This window comes from Mizuhopecten yessoensis, unplaced genomic scaffold (assembly GCF_002113885.1).
Source record: "Mizuhopecten yessoensis strain PY_sf001 unplaced genomic scaffold, ASM211388v2 scaffold6847, whole genome shotgun sequence".
Taxonomy (NCBI): Eukaryota; Metazoa; Mollusca; class Bivalvia; order Pectinida; family Pectinidae; genus Mizuhopecten; species Mizuhopecten yessoensis.
This window is the reverse complement of record NW_018406754.1, coordinates 119,754-137,073: the sequence shown is the minus strand read 5'-3', so window position 1 is coordinate 137,073 and position 17,320 is coordinate 119,754. Positions and strand designations below refer to the sequence as shown.

Below are 17,320 nucleotides of genomic sequence, written 5' to 3'. Positions count from 1 at the left end.
ATGCAATTCAGCAATGTTAATGTACGATGATTATTTTTATTGCTATAAGCGGCTACATAAGATTACAGACGAACGGTTCCGGCGCACATGGGCTTATGACTGGTATGGTTTGTGTAAATGAAATGCAGTTTCTGAGGTTCGTATCACATGGAGAGTAGTTCTTGTCATACTAGTTTAAACAAGCAGCGTTCTTCTTTTTTTCCCAAACAAATCTAATAAAATCAGAATTGACGAAATAAAATGCAAACAGTTTTAAGGGGATACTTAGTAACTGTTACACTAGAAACGGGTAGAAACTACTTGTTGCTGGACCCTGCGAACTAGAATAAGAGTGTTGATAGCCCTGCTTGAAGGATACCAAGTCAGGGTGTCTGCTACGCAAGCAGATAGGCTGTTCCATACTGAATCTGTTCATGGAATGAATGAGTTTCTGTAGTATGATGTGGATGTACTCACTCTCTATACTGGAGGGCTGGCGGAATTTCCTGGAGTGGGAGCTCGAGGATCTTGTATGTCCCTGGGCTGGGGTGAGGTACTGGCTGATTGGTATGTCCACAAAGGTCGATAGCGATCTTGAACATTACTGTATTATTAGCTAGGCTTTGGTCCGACAAGATTCTAGTGTTTCCCACCCCATTTGGTCTAGCATGGAGGATCGATACACTGCTGCTGTTGTGATATCTGTTGGTGACATATCTGGCAGCTCTCCTCTGAACCATCTCCAGCTTGTGTGTCTGGTTCTTGGTGTACAGGTTCCAAACTGTAACAGTACCCCAGGTTTGGTCGCACAAGTGTTTTAAAGGCCGTACCCTTTACCTCTTCACTGCTGATACGTATAGATTGCATTTAAGGAAACCGAGCATGCTGTTACCCGTCTTCACACTCTTGTCAATATAGTAGTTCCACCCCCAGGACCAATAAAATGACCGAATATAGACACGCCTACAAACTGACCAACAGAAGTATCTATATGAATAGACAAACAGGTTTTAAACACATGCACATGACCAAAAACTGGACAGCACATTACAATACATTCACAATTATATGAGCTTATACAATATTCATCAGTTTAATATTAAACATTAGAATATGCGGAAATTGTGATACTGTCTCCCTACATTGGATTTTCAACTAGGGATGTACTTCCTACTTCCGTTTAGCAATTCGCATAGCTATTATTGCATTGCCAATAGCTAAAATCCATCAATAATTACGTATACATTACCTCAGTACTCAAGTTTTGTGTTCAAACAATCCAAAAAGTGGGTAAGGAGGGTTCGAACTACCTGTAGACAGAAATTATTATTTATATTGTTCAAAAAGTGTGTTAGGATTTTCCACCTTTTCAAACTGACCGGAGGTATATCGTAAGTAAAATAAAATACTTCCCAACCTATGCCATGTACTTGCCATAATGAGCTCCTTCAAATTGAAGAGAATATATATATATAAGTGTCAACAAAATCATATTTTGAACTGAAATTTTATAAAACTGTAGCGTTGTCTGTTGCCTGACATCGCTAACAGATTATAATAAAACACTAGAAACGCACATCTGTGGAGATCCTGTGTATTCAGGAGTGGAGCTAGCGTTAACATATAATGATGACATATTACACATAAACAAATTACAGGCACGTTCAATAACACATATATAGCATGCTTGCCAACTCTCCCTATTTTAGAGGGACACTCCCGGTTTTTGACCCTGAAATTGAGCATTTTCAACCAGTGAATTTGCTAAACTATTCCTATAATCTAACATCTAATGATTTCATCTGAAAGAACAGTGCAAGAGATTGATGCCATATAAAGGTGTTTTTCCCCATAGGTTGTGTATACACAACTATTTTATTTATGCTTTTAATTCTGAGCATTCTCCCCCATGGAAATTTCAAAAAGTTTGCAAGTATGATATAGGAGTGCTCGATGAGGGCAATACCGTTACAAAAACTAGGGCAAAATGTTAACAAATAAAACAGCTATATGGAAACCCTTTAAAAAGTACAAGACAAATAAGACCAGTTGTTGGAAGGGTTTAGTTTACAAACGTTGTCTGCTTCATCGATGAAAGCCCTATGTAAGTCAAGGTCAAATCCATGTAAGGTCACATCCTCATTCAGAGAACTAGTAATAACTGAGCGATCATGATGGGGACCGATCTTTTCCAGTCTTCATCAACTTGTATATTTGTCTGTCTTGGCTGTCCAACATAGATCTATCACAGAAGTCATAATATTCAAATCAGAAAATCCAAATTGTCCCCCCTTATAAATCTCCAATATAAATGAAACATAATGAAGTATGCTATGTTGTAAATAACCTACGTCTTTCTAAATTTCTGTTGCAGGCTATGATCGAGAGTTTAGGAGAGAGCTTTGAGACCTATGGTCTTGTTTACTACCTACTGTTGCTGCCGAGCACTTTAATTGTATTCGTCATCTGTTTGTTCATTCGGTGGATGGGACTCAAATTCTTCAGACACAACTGACCACTGCCCAGTGACTGCAAGTGACCAGCATGAACCACTGAAGGTATATTTCATATATATATACTATCGTTGGATGTATATTTAGTCCCACCACAATTGGCCCTGTATATCAACTCCTAGGCGACCAGTAAACATCATTTGATGAACACTTTATATCACTTTGAATGCCAAAACTCCTGACAACCACAAGGGACCTGGGTTAATGTGGCCATTTGAACACTGGTGTTATTCAAATTCTTCCAATAATCTGTATACCATCTCTGATGTGTTGTCGCTGATGTGACATGTACCCAGGGGAAACAGTTCTCAATTAAGACCATTAAAAACCTCATAGGCAGTGGATACAATTAAATCAGGGGTGCTCACAGCATCACAGTCACAAAAGCTGCAGTCTCTCCTTAGACCTAGAGAGTTTGCTGAGATGACTGACCGACCCGTTGGTAAGTCATTCCACAGGCAAATAACAGGGGGAAAAGGTGGCTTTGTAACCTGGAGAAAGGAAGATGGAAGCAAAGACTATAATGTCATCTTGAAAAATTATTGTAATGGTTTTGCCACTATACTAGCTCATTGATGATGCGGTAGAGCATGACATTACCTTTTGTTCCGTTGTAGTTTTTATGCTGTTGGTTGTTCTATAGTCTCCAATGACATGTATTGCAATATTGCAATTACTTTCTTTTTTCACTTATTCATATTATTATTTTTCATTTTTATTTTTTTTGAGCAGGCAAACTTCATAGGACGCTCGATTATGTACTGCCTCAACGTATCATTGTGTTATCGATATATAGTTTATGATCAAAGACTTTCAGTTAACCTACCTATGATTTCGTTCCATTCCAATTCTACACATGTATTGCTGAAGTAAAGAGATTTTTTTTTAGATTTTTTTTCATAAATAAAATTTCTGTGATTTTATTTCAAACAGATTTGAAGATCATTTCTGCAATATATTATTTGGCCATCAGGTACCAGCATCTAGACTTGTTCAGTTTTTAGATACAGGTAGACTCCAGTTGTCAGTCTATTATCACGGCAACAAAAATAATTGCTACTTGGGACTGTGAATTGTGTATAACCTATTTCTTTACCTATTTAATATGAAAAAAAATCCACTGCATTAAAGTGCTGATATTTTTCTTTCTTTCTTTAAAAACTTATTCTTTGGTGGTTTGATGAAAAAATATTCCAGTCATCATCAGTAGCGACATATATTTTTATTGCAATGAAGATGAATCTGATATCAATGATTGTTTCAATAGGTTCAGCATTCGGTACTTTGATTTTTTTAGATCACCTGCGCAAAGGGCAAGTGAGCTTATGTCATGGTGCGGCGTCCGTCGTCCGGTGTCATCCGTCAACTTTTCCTTTAAACAACTTCTTCTGAAGAACAGACAGGCCTAGAGTCATGATATTTGTCTGAAAGATTCGTTGATAGAAGCCTGACAAAGTTTGAAAATGACCTTGACCTATTTTCAAGGTCACAGGGGTCAAACATGTCAAAAACTTCAACCGACTTCTGATGAAGAACTGAAAGGTATAGAACCTTTATATTTGGCTGGTGGCTTCCTTGGTTGGAGCCCGACAAAGTTTGAGAATAAAAATGACCTTGATCTACTTTAAAGGTCACAGCTGGCAAATGTGTCAAACTCTTTAAACGGCTTCTTCTGAAGAACTGAAAGGTGTAGAATCTTTATATTTGATTGGTGGCTTTCTGGGATAGACCCCAAAAAAGTTTGAGAATGGAAATGAAAATGACTTTGGCCTACTTTAAGGTCACAGCGGTCAAATATGTCAAACACTTCAAACAACTTCTTCTGAAGAACTGTAAAGTACAGATTCTTCATATTTGGCTGATGTCTTCATGGGATGGAGCCCGACAAAGTTTGAGAATGAAAATGACTTTGACGTACTTTCAAGGTTGCAGAGGTCAAATATGTCAAACGCTTCAAACAACTTCTTCTGAAGAACTTAAAAGTATAGAATCTTCATATTTGGCTGGAGGTTTCCTGGGATAGAGCTCACCAAAGTTTGAGAATGAAAATGACCTCAACCTACCTTAAAGGTCACAGAGGTCAACAACATTTTAAAGGATTTGTTTTTAAGAAACAAAAGGAATGGATTCATAAGATTTGCCTGGTAGCTTTTTGGGATAGAGCTAACAAAGTATGAGAAGGAAAATGACATTGACCTACTTACAAAGTCACAGGGAAAAATGTGTCAAGTAACTTCTGAAGAAGAACCAAAAAGCATAGAAACTTATAATAATATTTGGCTGGTAGTTTCAACAGATGGAGCCGACAAAGTTTGCGAGGGAAATATTTGTAGTGCAATATAATATTTAATGAGAATATTTTGCTATGACTGCTTAAATATTCAGGTGAGCGATACAGGCCCTCTGGGCCTCTTGTTTTAATCTCATTCCTATTTTATGTAACTTTTGTGAAAGTCACCAAAATCATATGCATCTTCTTTTTTGCAGTTGGAAAACTAATGTGACATGATGTCTGCGATAACAAGACAATTGTATTACAACATTGTCCAAGGGAGACAACTTGTAAATGTGACACGTGTCATTTCTGCAATGCTCTCCCAGAAACAGAGGCACTGCCATGATCATGTGATAGTTTCCAGTGAAAGCCAAGGAAAAGGATCACACATAGAGGAAACTGTCGATAAAAACAAAGTTCAAAGGAAAACATCATTTCACAGACTAAGGGGCAATAACGGAGACAAATCATTTGATAGGAAAGATACAGAAACCAACTACCAATTCAATCAAGAAGATCGACGGTTCAGAGAGAGTAAATCTGATGATGGTTTCAAATTCAGCAATGAAAAACGACCTTTTAGGGGGAAAAGATCTGATAAGGACTTAAAATTCAAGAAAGAGAAAAATTTCAATTCTCATGATGGCATTAAATTTAATAGTGATAAAAAAACTTTCAGACAGGAAAAAACAGACGAATTTGACGAAGAAAGCAGTGAAAATAGTGCAAAGGATGGCAGGAAGTTCAATTCTCGAAAAAATGATAAAGCAGAGGATGGCAATAGGAAAAACGAGGGGAAAGGAAAAAGACCAGTTCTTGGCTCTGGAAGGAAATACGGGCAGGTGTAAGTATTCTTATTTTCATCTTTGGTCAGTTTGATTTATTTTTATAGCCATTTATAGGAATTGCAAGGATTTTGTCTTCAAATTTCACTAAATATTTGTGAATTTTGATATTAATTTTTGATTATATATAATCCACATTTGTCATGTTATGAAAATATAAGGAGTGTTTTGGTATGATTGATCGTAATGTAGAGAGAGAAAAAAACTGCATGTCCATTGGTTGTAAAAGATCAAAACCTAATTATGTATGGTGAAAACTCTGTGTGTTGATATGAAAATAGTGTACACACTTTATTTCCTATTGAGTTCCATGAAATAACAAATCTATTATGCAATCGATTTATATCAAATACTACTTCCGATTACGAAACGATTATTGATTATGATTTTAAACCGATTGACAAAAACTTTCATATAATCTGACTATTAAATAGTGACGGGCTGATGATTGGTTATAATCGAAAATCGATTGTTTTGCCCTTTCCGGTTCCGATTATCGATTACGAATTTCATGATCGGTATAATCGGTACATGATTGAAATCAAAGTGTTTAAATGTCTTCAATGTAAAGTATGCTTTGAAAGTCATATATTGTTATGATTTATACTATATGATTGATAAAAATGTATAAAAGTTGTTTGATATCCATTCATTATAAAAGGTGAACAACTCTGTTTATTGATGTTATGGTAGTGTATAGTTAACAACTCTGTCTATTGATGTTATGGCAGTGTATAGTTCACAACTCTGTCTATTGATGTTATGGGAGTGTATAGTTAACAATTCTGTCCATTGCTGTTATGGTAGTGTAAAGTAAACAATTCTGTCTATTGATGAAACAGTAGTGTAGAGTAAACAACTCTGTCTATTGATGTTATTGTAGTGTATAGTTAACAATTCTGTCCATTGCTGTTATGGTAGTGTATAGTAAACAATTCTGCCTATTGATGTAACAGTAGTGTATAGTAACCAACTCTGTCTATTGATGTTATGGTAGAGTATAGTAAACAACTCTGTCTATTGATGTTTTGGTAGTGTATCGTAAACAACTCTGTCTATTGATGTTTTGGTAGTGTATCGTAAACAACTCTGTCTATTGATGTTTTGGTAGTGTATCGTAAACAACTCTGTCTATTGATGTTATTGTAGTGTATAGTTAACAATTCTGTCCATTGCTGTTTCTATTGATGTTATGGTAGTGTATAGGAAACAACTCTGTCTATTGATGTTATTGTAGTGTATAGTTAACAATTCTGTCCATTGCTGTTATGGAAGTGTATAGTAAACAAATCTGTCTATTGATGATATGGTAGTGTATAGTTAACAACTCTTTCTATTGATGTTATGGTAGTGTATAGTTAACTATTCTGTCCATTGCTGTTATGGTAGTGTAAAGTAAACAATTCTGTCTATTGATGAAACAGTAGTGTAGAGTAAACAACTCTGTCTATTGATGTGATGGTAGTGTATAGTTAACAACTCTTTCTATTGATGTTATGGTAGTGTATAGTTAACAATTCTGTCCATTGCTGTTATGGTAGTGTATAGTAAACAATTCTGCCTATTGATGTAACAGTAGTGTATAGTAACCAACTCTGTCTATTGATGTTATGGTAGGGTATAGTAAACAACTCTGTCTATTGATGATATGGTAGTGTATAGTAAACAATTCTGCCTATTGATGTAACAGTAGTGTATAGTAACCAACTCTGTCTATTGATGTTATGGTAGAGTATAGTTAACAACTCTGTCTATTGATGTTATGGCAGTGTATAGTTCACAACTCTGTCTATTGATGTTATGGGAGTGTATAGTTAACAATTCTGTCCATTGCTGTTATGGTAGTGTATAGTAAACAATTGTGTTTATTGATGTAACAGTAGTGTATAGTAACCAACTCTGTCTATTGATGTTATGGTAGAGTATAGTGAACAACTCTGTCTATTGATGTTATGGCAGTGTATAGTTCACAACTCTGTCTATTGATGTTATGGTAGTGTATAGTTAACAATTCTGTCCATTGCTGTTATGGTAGTGTAAAGTAAACAATTCTGTCTATTGATGAAACAGTAGTGTAGAGTAAACAACTCTGTCTATTGATGTTATTGTAGTGTATAGTTAACAATTCTGTCTATTGATGTTATGGTAGTGTATAGTTAACAACTGTGTCTATTGATGTAACAGTAGTGTATAGTTAACAACTTTGTCTATTGATGTTATGGTAGTGTATAGTAGACAACTCTGTCTATTGATGTTATGGAAGTGTATAGTAAACAATTCTGTCTATTGATGTAACAGCAGTGTATAGTAAACAACTCTGTCTAATGATGTTATGGAAGTGTATAGTAAACAATTCTGTCTATTGATGTTATGGTAGTGCATAGTAAACAACTCTGTCTATTGATGTGATGGTAGTGTATAGTTAACAACTCTTTCTATTGATGTTATGGTAGTGTATAGTAAACAATTGTGTTTATTGATGTAACAGTAGTGTATAGTTAACAACTTTGTCTATTGATGTTATGGTAGTGTATAGGAAACAACTCTGTCTATTGATGTTATTGTAGTGTATAGTTAACAATTCTGTCCATTGCTGTTTCTATTGATGTTATGGTAGTGTATAGTAGACAACTCTGTCTATTGATGTTATGGGAGTGTATAGTTAACAATTCTGTCCATTGCTGTTATGGTAGTGTATAGTAAACAATTGTGTTTATTGATGTAACAGTAGTGTATAGTTAACAACTTTGTCTGTTCCGATTATCGATTACGAATTTCATGATCGGTATAATCGGTACATGATTGAAATCAAAGTGTTTAAATGTCTTCAATGTAAAGTATGCTTTGAAATTCATATATTGTTATGATTTATACTATATGATTGATAAAAATGTATAAAAGTTGATTGATATCCATTCATTATAAAAGGTGAACAGCTCTGTTTATTGATGTTATGGTAGTGTATAGTAGACAACTCTGTCTATTGATGTTATGGGAGTGTATAGTTAACAATTCTGTCCATTGCTGTTTCTATTGATGTTATGGTAGTGTATAGGAAACAACTCTGTCTATTGATGTTATTGTAGTGTATAGTTAACAATTCTGTCTATTGATGTTATGGTAGTGCATAGTAAACAACTCTGTCTATTGATGTTTTGGTAGTGTATCGTAAACAACTCTGTCTATTGATGTTATTGTAGTGTATAGTTAACAATTCTGTCCATTGCTGTTTCTATTGATGTTATGGTAGTGTATAGTTAACAATTCTGTCCATTGCTGTTATGGTAGTGTATAGTAAACAATTCTGTCTATTGATGTAACAGTAGTGTATAGTAAACAACTCTGTCTATTGATGTTATGGTAGTGTATAGTAAACAATTCTTTCTATTGATGTTATAGTAGTGTATAGTTAACAACTCTGTCTATTGATGTTATAGTAACAAACCGATTATCGATTATGATTTCAAACCAGTTGCCCCTCACTATTACAGCATTTGTTGTATTACGTAGTGTATATGAAAACTCTGCATGACCAGTCCAAAAACAATAATGATGTTACTCTTGAAGAAGAAATAATGACTATGGTATCCTGCTTCATTGTAGATTCAGTAATTGGATATACCCAGTCAAGGGTGAGGTGTTGTTCGGGTATCACCCTGTGAGTATAGCGCTGTCCCAGGGAAGACGACATTGTCACAAGATCTTTATCCAACGAGGTCGCACACTCTCTCCAGATGTAAATATTCTGGGCATGGCTGAGGAAGCCAAGATACCGGTGGAGCAGGTTTCCCGGATACACCTTGACCAGTTATGTCTAGGTCGACCACATCAGGTAGACTTCTTGACATGATGTCATCCTCTGGAATACATATATATATATATATATATATATATATCAGTTTTGGTTTTCAGTTCTTATTCTTGGTCTGACAATGTTTTTGAGCTCACCTGAAAGAAAGTGCTTGTGAGCTTATGCCATGGCGCGTTCGCTGTCATCTATCTATTGCTGATTAATGTCTTGTCTTCAGCTGTTTCAGTACCACTAATGCCCTATATTGTGTCTATAAATGCAGATTCTAGTCACAAATTTATGTTTACACTTGTGCTGCAACCCACTATATGATCATTACCAGCCAAAATCCATTTTATTTGAGTATGAAAGCAATGCAAAACCTCTTGTGACGTAACACATGATTTAATTATGATGTCATAGATTAACCTTGTTCAATTAGACTTGTGTCGCTTCGCTTCAGATAACATGGAGATCAACGCCCCTGCGTCAAACACTCAAATGGCTACGGTTTATTATTAGCGCCTATTTTATTCAAATAGGGCTGTTCTTCCAATGTCATTTAAAGGACAACACATATGTAACCGATTTGTATTTATACGGGCATGAAAATCTTACAGTGCGTTTTGGAATCACTTATCGACTTTACCATTTGGATTTATAAATAGGTGAGCAATACAGGCCACATAGACCTCTTGTATGGTTAAGAGAAATTGCAAGCATTTGAATTATGACTCGCATGTGGGCCAATAAATTAATTTTAATGTTTAAATTGCAGCTAAAAATAAGTATTAAACACAAGTACAGTCGAACCTCGTTATCTCGAACTCGTATAACTCGAAGACCCCGTTTAACTCGAAGCATTTCATCGATCCCGGCCAAAACTCTTCTTAATCTTAGTAATAAAAACTCTGATAATTCGAACTCTGAAAACTCGAAAAACTTGGATATCCCGAAGTGAAACATCGGTCCCAACAAGGTAAATCCTACATAAAAATATCTCCTACCTCGAAGTTTCTTAAGATTCACAAGTCTATCATATATTCTTTAATTATTTGATACATATTAGACGCAGTGCTACGGTAAAAAATCGTTCTAAATGAGCAGCTGACGCTCGGTCATAATTACTTCTATTTAACTTATGGCATTAAAATGTATTTGACTGTAAAAACACTTTGTTCAAATAAAGAAACAGACTTCATCAATGTTGATTAACAACAATTAGTACTCACTGCGAGAGCCCGTAAACAATTTGAATGGCACTTTATTTACATAAAGGCTGCCGATAATGGGTCACAGTGTGCGATCATGCTTAAATAAGCTCCACAGTAAAAATCACAACCTAGGACTGGTTCGCCAGTTTATGTTTTTACAGGAGCTTGTATGGCACTGATAACTAATTGAGAGATTATATGAACAACACGATAATTATTGTTGAATACGTCGTGTTGAGGAGATGTCAAGTGTCGTTGGAGTCTACAAATGTGGAAATGTTTCCTGACTCACACCCATTTTGGAATGTCGAAATCAACTGAGCAATCCAACGTGTACGCTCCAGTACAGTGATTTGTGTAAAGACTTGCGCACTTTCATTTCCGCATTGAAATTTCTATCAGCATAGCACGAGGACGGAGACAGCATGTGTGTTTATTGTAACATTAATTAATTAACTAATAGGATTATGAATAAGTTGTTATTTTTTATTTTATATAGGTATCTTTTTGTCATTTATCCGACTGTTTAAATACGTTGATTGTCAGAGAAATCAATGACATATATAACCAAGCTTTATGCCAAACATAGGAACTCGCTTAACTCGAATAGTCGGATAACTCGAAGTTTCCCAACGATCCCGTCGACTTCGAGATAACGAGGTTCGACTGTATTTATATTTTGCAAATTATAACAAACAAACAAAACTGGAAAAAATATAAAACTCCTGTTAAAATTACCATCAAATGCAAAAAATACCATTTGAATTGATAAGATCTGTATTAAACTTACATTTTTAAAAATGTTGCGTTAATTGAAACTTATGTACATAAGTGTGGTTTATGAACTAAGACAAGTCTACCATTTCACACGCAGCCGCACAGGCAGTTAGGTCAGCTATGGTCAGTTTCAGCCACGTGGCACTGGTGATCAGCCAATGATTGGTCAGTTAAGTCACGTGACTCGGTCTTTGTTTGGGTCAGTTTCAGCAGCCTGTTTGCAGTAGATTTGTGTGTCTGATTATTTCGTGACCCACCACCCTCCCCAACCAACCAACCACAAGACTATTTCATGTGATGCCTGGGGATATAACGGCTGTTTATAATAAGGCATTTATGTGAGTAAACACTTGCCAGCTGTTTCCGAGCATGGAAAATAACACCTCCCCCTTCCATTTAGGGAGTTGGGGATGGTGACCCGCTCTGCAGCATGTTCCTTAAAACATTCAATTCTTTTAGCTTTGTTGCAAAGGGGCAGTTACCCATTTTTAGCTCACCTGGCCCAAAGGGCCATGTGTGCTTATGCATGCCGTACTGCGGCGTCCGTACTCCATCCGTCAACTTTTTCTTTTGAATGACTTCTTCTGAAGAACTGTAGGACCTAGGGTCATGCTATTTGGCCAGTAGGTACCTTGGATGGAATGCTATAAAGTTTCCTCATTAAAATGACCTTGACCTACTTTCAAGGTCACAGCGGTCAAATATGGGAAAATTTTCAAACAACAATATCCTAAGAACCATTTGAACTAGAGTCATGATACTTGGGTATGTTATGTAGACCAGCAGTGCGAATATTTTTCTCGTTACAGTTATGAGATCAAAGGTCAACTTTAAATGCTAGTGGGGGGTTCAAATGTCAACTTTGGTTCAAATCTTTAACAATTTCTTCTCAAGTTCCATAAGGCCCAGGGTCATGATATTTGGCCAGTAGGTACCTGGGATGGAGTGCTATAAAGTTTCCTCAGTAAAATGACCTATCACAGCTGTTATATCCCCTTAGCCCATATATAGGTAGAATGTTTTCGTAAATAAATATTATTATTTGCTAATAATCTCAATCTGCCTTTGAGTCTTTTGTTCATAAACGACTTAATAAGCCATCTTTCTATTTGCTGCTATGAACATCAATGACATTCAGTGAGTCTCTGACAAATATGTTTCAACAACAAAATAACAGAGGTGCACAATTTCACTAGCCTGATATAGTCACTGGACACATTCTATGTAAAAATTGTCAGTACGCTGTAGTTATTATCAAATATTGGTTTGGGCTGGTATTAATTGTCAAAATGTGGCTGTGTGCTATTACTAAAGGGGCTATTTAGTCAAATAACATCCTTAAAATCAATTAAATGCTTGACATATATATCTCTAAATATAAGTTTACACAGTTGCTAATGACATGTCCTGAAGCCAACGTCCAGTGCGGTCAGTTTAATCTTTTGGGAAAGCCGATGATAAATGTAGCTAAGATTGAAAAAGCGCAATATCCAGGCCGTTCAGTGAGAAGTAAACATGTACATAACCTCACTGTCGACCGACAACACAGTGTTAGTGAGCCTGATTTCACACATAAATTATAAGCATCATTATATAAAAACCTAACCTAAAAAAGATATTTCTGTTTACAGTTGGATTTGAATAAAAAGAACCAGGTTTAATTGGAATTTAAACACAATAGGTTACTGTAAGGAGAATTTGAAACGGAACAAAGTATGATATCAGTAGGTTTAAACGTAAAATAAATTGCTCATTTATAACGATGATTGAGATGTTATTTGGAAGATGCTATTGATTCAGGAAAAATGCCTGTACTCATATTCTAAAGAAGTTAGGAGAATGAAGTGTAAATTAACCTTTTTTCCTCGCCTGGAAAGACATACCCGGTAAATAAAACACATTTGTAAATGCTCAGTTAGTTAGAAGTTCACCGATGTATGGTTGTGCCATTAATGATTTCTTCATTATTGATTAAGAATGTCAAGTAAACATTGTCAATTTCTGAACATGAATTGTTCATAAGGAGTATCAAATAAATTACGATGAAGAATTTTGTGACAAGATTATGAAAAAAAACATACTTAACTTAATTGTCCCTTTAATCTAAAAACGAACTTAAAGACCTCTGAAATATCAGCCATGCACATATGTTGACAAATATAGAAATCAAATACATGCATAGAATTTGCACTCAAATTGGGATCTTGTGCAAAAAAAAACTTTGGAGGTGCTTATCAAAAAAAAAATTTAAAAAAAATCGATCTCATTAGCATCACCATCTTTTCTACCTTACAAGCTCTGGGCATAATTTTTTGCAGAATGTTTCTTTGCTATAATTCTTCGTTAATAATTTTCTTAAAATGTAAATTTTTTTTTTCCATTACTGCACCTTTCAGGGAATCTGTATGGATTCCGACCCACTGGACATCCAAAACCTGGCACCCGATGATATAAGGTAAGTGGTTGGTATTTCTATAGAACCTGTAACCTCTGAAATCAATTGCAATACATGTAGATAAAACAAATCGCAAATTTGTACTGCAGTGTTGAAGCACAGAATGAGATTATTATTGCTATCCAAGTCCGTGGTTAAAATTAGGTTTTCAGGGAAGTTTTCTTTTATCATGAAATAATTCCGTTTCGGTTGTATGGTGTCTATATAAAGTTCTGAACTCCAAATCTTGTTATGAAAGTTCAGTACAAGGAACTATTGTCCCTCGGAAACTGTTCTGGTATTTCTGTCAGCACTCTTAATGTAATCGGAGACCAATCATATTGTGACTTCAATTTCATACTTGAGGGAAATATCCAAAGGGTTTCCATTAAGATGTTTTTTGTTTGATGGAAATGCTATTTGCATGATGAAAATATTATTAGCAATGACTGTTTGATGGAAATGGAAAACACGACATGGTTCACACAAAAAAAGTCTATTCTACCATTTGGTGAAACAGTTTGCAGGGGAAAATAAAATGGAATTTTCTGGTGGTATTTCTTATGAAAATATAGGAATTGAAATGCACAATACATTCCTAGCATTTATGATGGTATAAAACACAGGATTTTGAGAGGTCATTTATACTCTGTTGACTATTATTGGGATTCTTATTCCTACAATATTTCAATTTCTACTCAAATTGGACTCGATGCGACTACCAAATGTCACCTGTTTCATTTGCCCATGAAATTGACCAGATCAACATCGCCTTTGTGTATACCATACACCATAATGTTGTATGATGGTCCTTTAATGATCAATATGTAGGCTTGCACAAGCTTCAGAATCTGGGACAAACTATCAGAATGGACTTTCAAAAGTTGCAATTATTGAATTGATTTCATGGGGTGATGAATCAATTTCATGGGGTGATGAACTGATTTCATGGGGTGATGAATTGATTTCATGGGGTGATGAATTGATTTCATGGGGTGATGAACTGATTTCATGGGGTGATGAATTGATTTCATGGGGTGATGAATTAATTTCAACTTGAAACAAATTCAGTTCAGCAGTTCATTAAATTTTGTGTTTCAACATCAACTCCATTCATCAACCCATGAAATCGACCAAAGCAAGATTCAATGCTTAATTAACACTTTTTCTTTGATGATAGGGCTGCTGCTGTGGAACCACCGCCGATATGGGTGCTGCCTTACGAAATTGTGGTAGGCCTCCAGGATTTATACCCTTTTTCCTAGGTTTTGATAAAGATTCTGGTAGAATTTTACAAAAATTTGACCTCTTCCCTCAAGAAGTTTAGAGTTTGATTTGTAAATTCGCTAATTGCCCATCACACGTATGGAGATGTAAAATTGCAAATGAAAATATTGAAGATCATAAATTTGAAAAATGAGATATATACATAACAGGAGAGGATAAAAGCACAGCCAGACCAGGACTTGAGCTACCTGGTGGACAGTGATTGGCCTAGTCCAGTTCAGCTACATAAAACAGTTACTGCTAATATCAGAAATTACACTAATGGTACCCATCTTTTAACAGGTGGCCTGAATCTGAACTTAACTGTATTGTAATCACAGATTAAATATACCTCACACCAAACTGAAGCTCAATCCACAAGCTCTTTGATATTGCATCAAATATTTGCTAATTATCCGCTTTGCATTGACAGGACCCAATGAACATGGGCGGTATCATAAGGTCATGTTACTACTTCGGTGTGGATACCATTGTCATCCCCAGTGACCACTGGTAAGCTACTATATGTAATAGATGTGCTTTATACATAATTTCAAAGTAGTCTTATTATACCCCCGCAACGAAGTTAGGGGGGGGTATACTGGAATCACCCTGTCTGGATGTCTGTCTGTCTGTAATCCGCAGTAACTTGTCCGGAAAACTCCTCCGTAATAAACAAGTGGATTTCATTGAAACTTTGCATGAATGATCGGTATCTTATGTAGTTGTGCACCAGCATTTTAATTTGGGATTTCGACCCTTTTTGATGTAGTTATGCCCCTTTGTGCGAAATACCTGTCCATGTAACTTCTCCTTAACTAACAGCTGGATTTCATTGAAACTTCATTGAAACCTTGCATGAATGATCGGTATCTTATGTTGTTGTGCACTGGCATTTTAATTTGGGATTTCGACCCTTTTTGATGGAGTTATGCCCCTTTGTGCGAAATACTTTTTTTGTTATTTTATTTTTTTGTTTTTAATAAAATAGTGATTACCATAACTCATTACTGGTGGGAGACTATATTGATTTGCGTAAGTAAGCCTTTAGCGCACAGCTCTGGTTAATATAGGAGCGGGGTATTAGTTAGCCTTTAGCTTACAGTTCTAGTTAGCTTTGGCTAGTTTGTAGGAATTTCCCTTTAGCTTAGCAGTAGAACATCCGACTAGAAAATCCGTCAAAATAGAAGGGAGGGCACATGTTTGTTTTATAGACTTTTGCTGTTGTTTCTTGATACTGTTTTTATGTAGATATTATATGAAGTTTTCCTCTGTTACTCCCTTACTTAAAAACCAGCACAAGTTCTAAGAGCAGACACCTTAATCAAGTGTAGTTGTATCAAGTGAACCAGACACACAGACTGTCAGATGTGTTGTTATTGTCATCCATTGTTCTGTCGTAGTGCCACTGCCAGTCCCATGGTCAGCAAAGCAAGCTCCGGGGCAATGGAACTGATGAAAATATTTTATTTGAAAAACAGAGAAGCCACCCAGCAATTTCTACAGGTGAGGTTGACAAAAAACAATATAGCCACCCAGCAATTTCTACAGGTGAGTCCGACAGAAAACAAAGTAGCCACCCAGCAATTTCTACAGATGAGTCTGACAAAAAACAATATAGCCACCCAGCAATTTCTACAGGTGAGTCTGACAAAAAACAATATAGCCACCCAGCAATTTCTACAGGTGAGTCAGACAAAAACCTGATGTCTTCAATGCATGCAGTCTTTACATGTATGGTATGAAAAAAGTTGGCTACCCTTGTGTTTCTACCAGTGAGCAAGACAAGTTGGGTATTTTTAGCTCACCTGCCCGAAGGCCTGCTTATGGCACGGTCCGGCGGCAACTTTTTAGGTCACCTGAGACAAAGTCCCAAGTGACCTATTGCGATCGCCTTTTGTCCGTCGTCGTCCGTCGTCCGTCCGTAAACAATTAACATTTTCGACTTCTTCTCCAAAACCCCTGAACCAATTTCAATGAAATTATGCAGGGACCTTCCATGGACAAAGGTCAACAAAAATGGTTGCCGGTTTAGTCCTACGCCCCCAGGGGCCTGAGGGGCGGGGCCAAAAAGGGTCAAATTGACTAAAATTTCAAAAATCTTCTTCTCCAAAACCACTGAACCAATTTCAATGAAATTTTGCAGGGACCTTCCATGGACAAAGGTCCACAAAAATAGTTGCCGTTTTAGTCCTACGCCCCTAGGGGCCTGAGGGGCGGGGCCAAA

The 17,320-nt window shown here is 36.1% G+C and overlaps 1 protein-coding gene across 1 annotated transcript in view; it reads left to right on the top strand.

Annotated features, from left to right (window-relative positions):
* The first annotated feature begins 49 nt into the window (after window positions 1-49).
* The window catches only part of LOC110452718 (rRNA methyltransferase 1, mitochondrial-like), a 21,943-nt gene continuing 4,672 nt past the window's right edge, over window positions 50-17,320 (top strand). Inside the window, exons 1-8 of the mRNA XM_021501367.1 lie at window positions 50-136; window positions 2,354-2,537; window positions 4,980-5,611; window positions 9,216-9,444; window positions 13,790-13,848; window positions 15,008-15,059; window positions 15,527-15,606; window positions 16,497-16,599. Coding sequence (XP_021357042.1) covers window positions 4,998-5,611; window positions 9,216-9,444; window positions 13,790-13,848; window positions 15,008-15,059; window positions 15,527-15,606; window positions 16,497-16,599 — 1,137 coding nt within the window. The 5' untranslated portion in view covers window positions 50-136; window positions 2,354-2,537; window positions 4,980-4,997. The remainder of the gene's footprint in view (window positions 137-2,353; window positions 2,538-4,979; window positions 5,612-9,215; window positions 9,445-13,789; window positions 13,849-15,007; window positions 15,060-15,526; window positions 15,607-16,496; window positions 16,600-17,320) is intronic.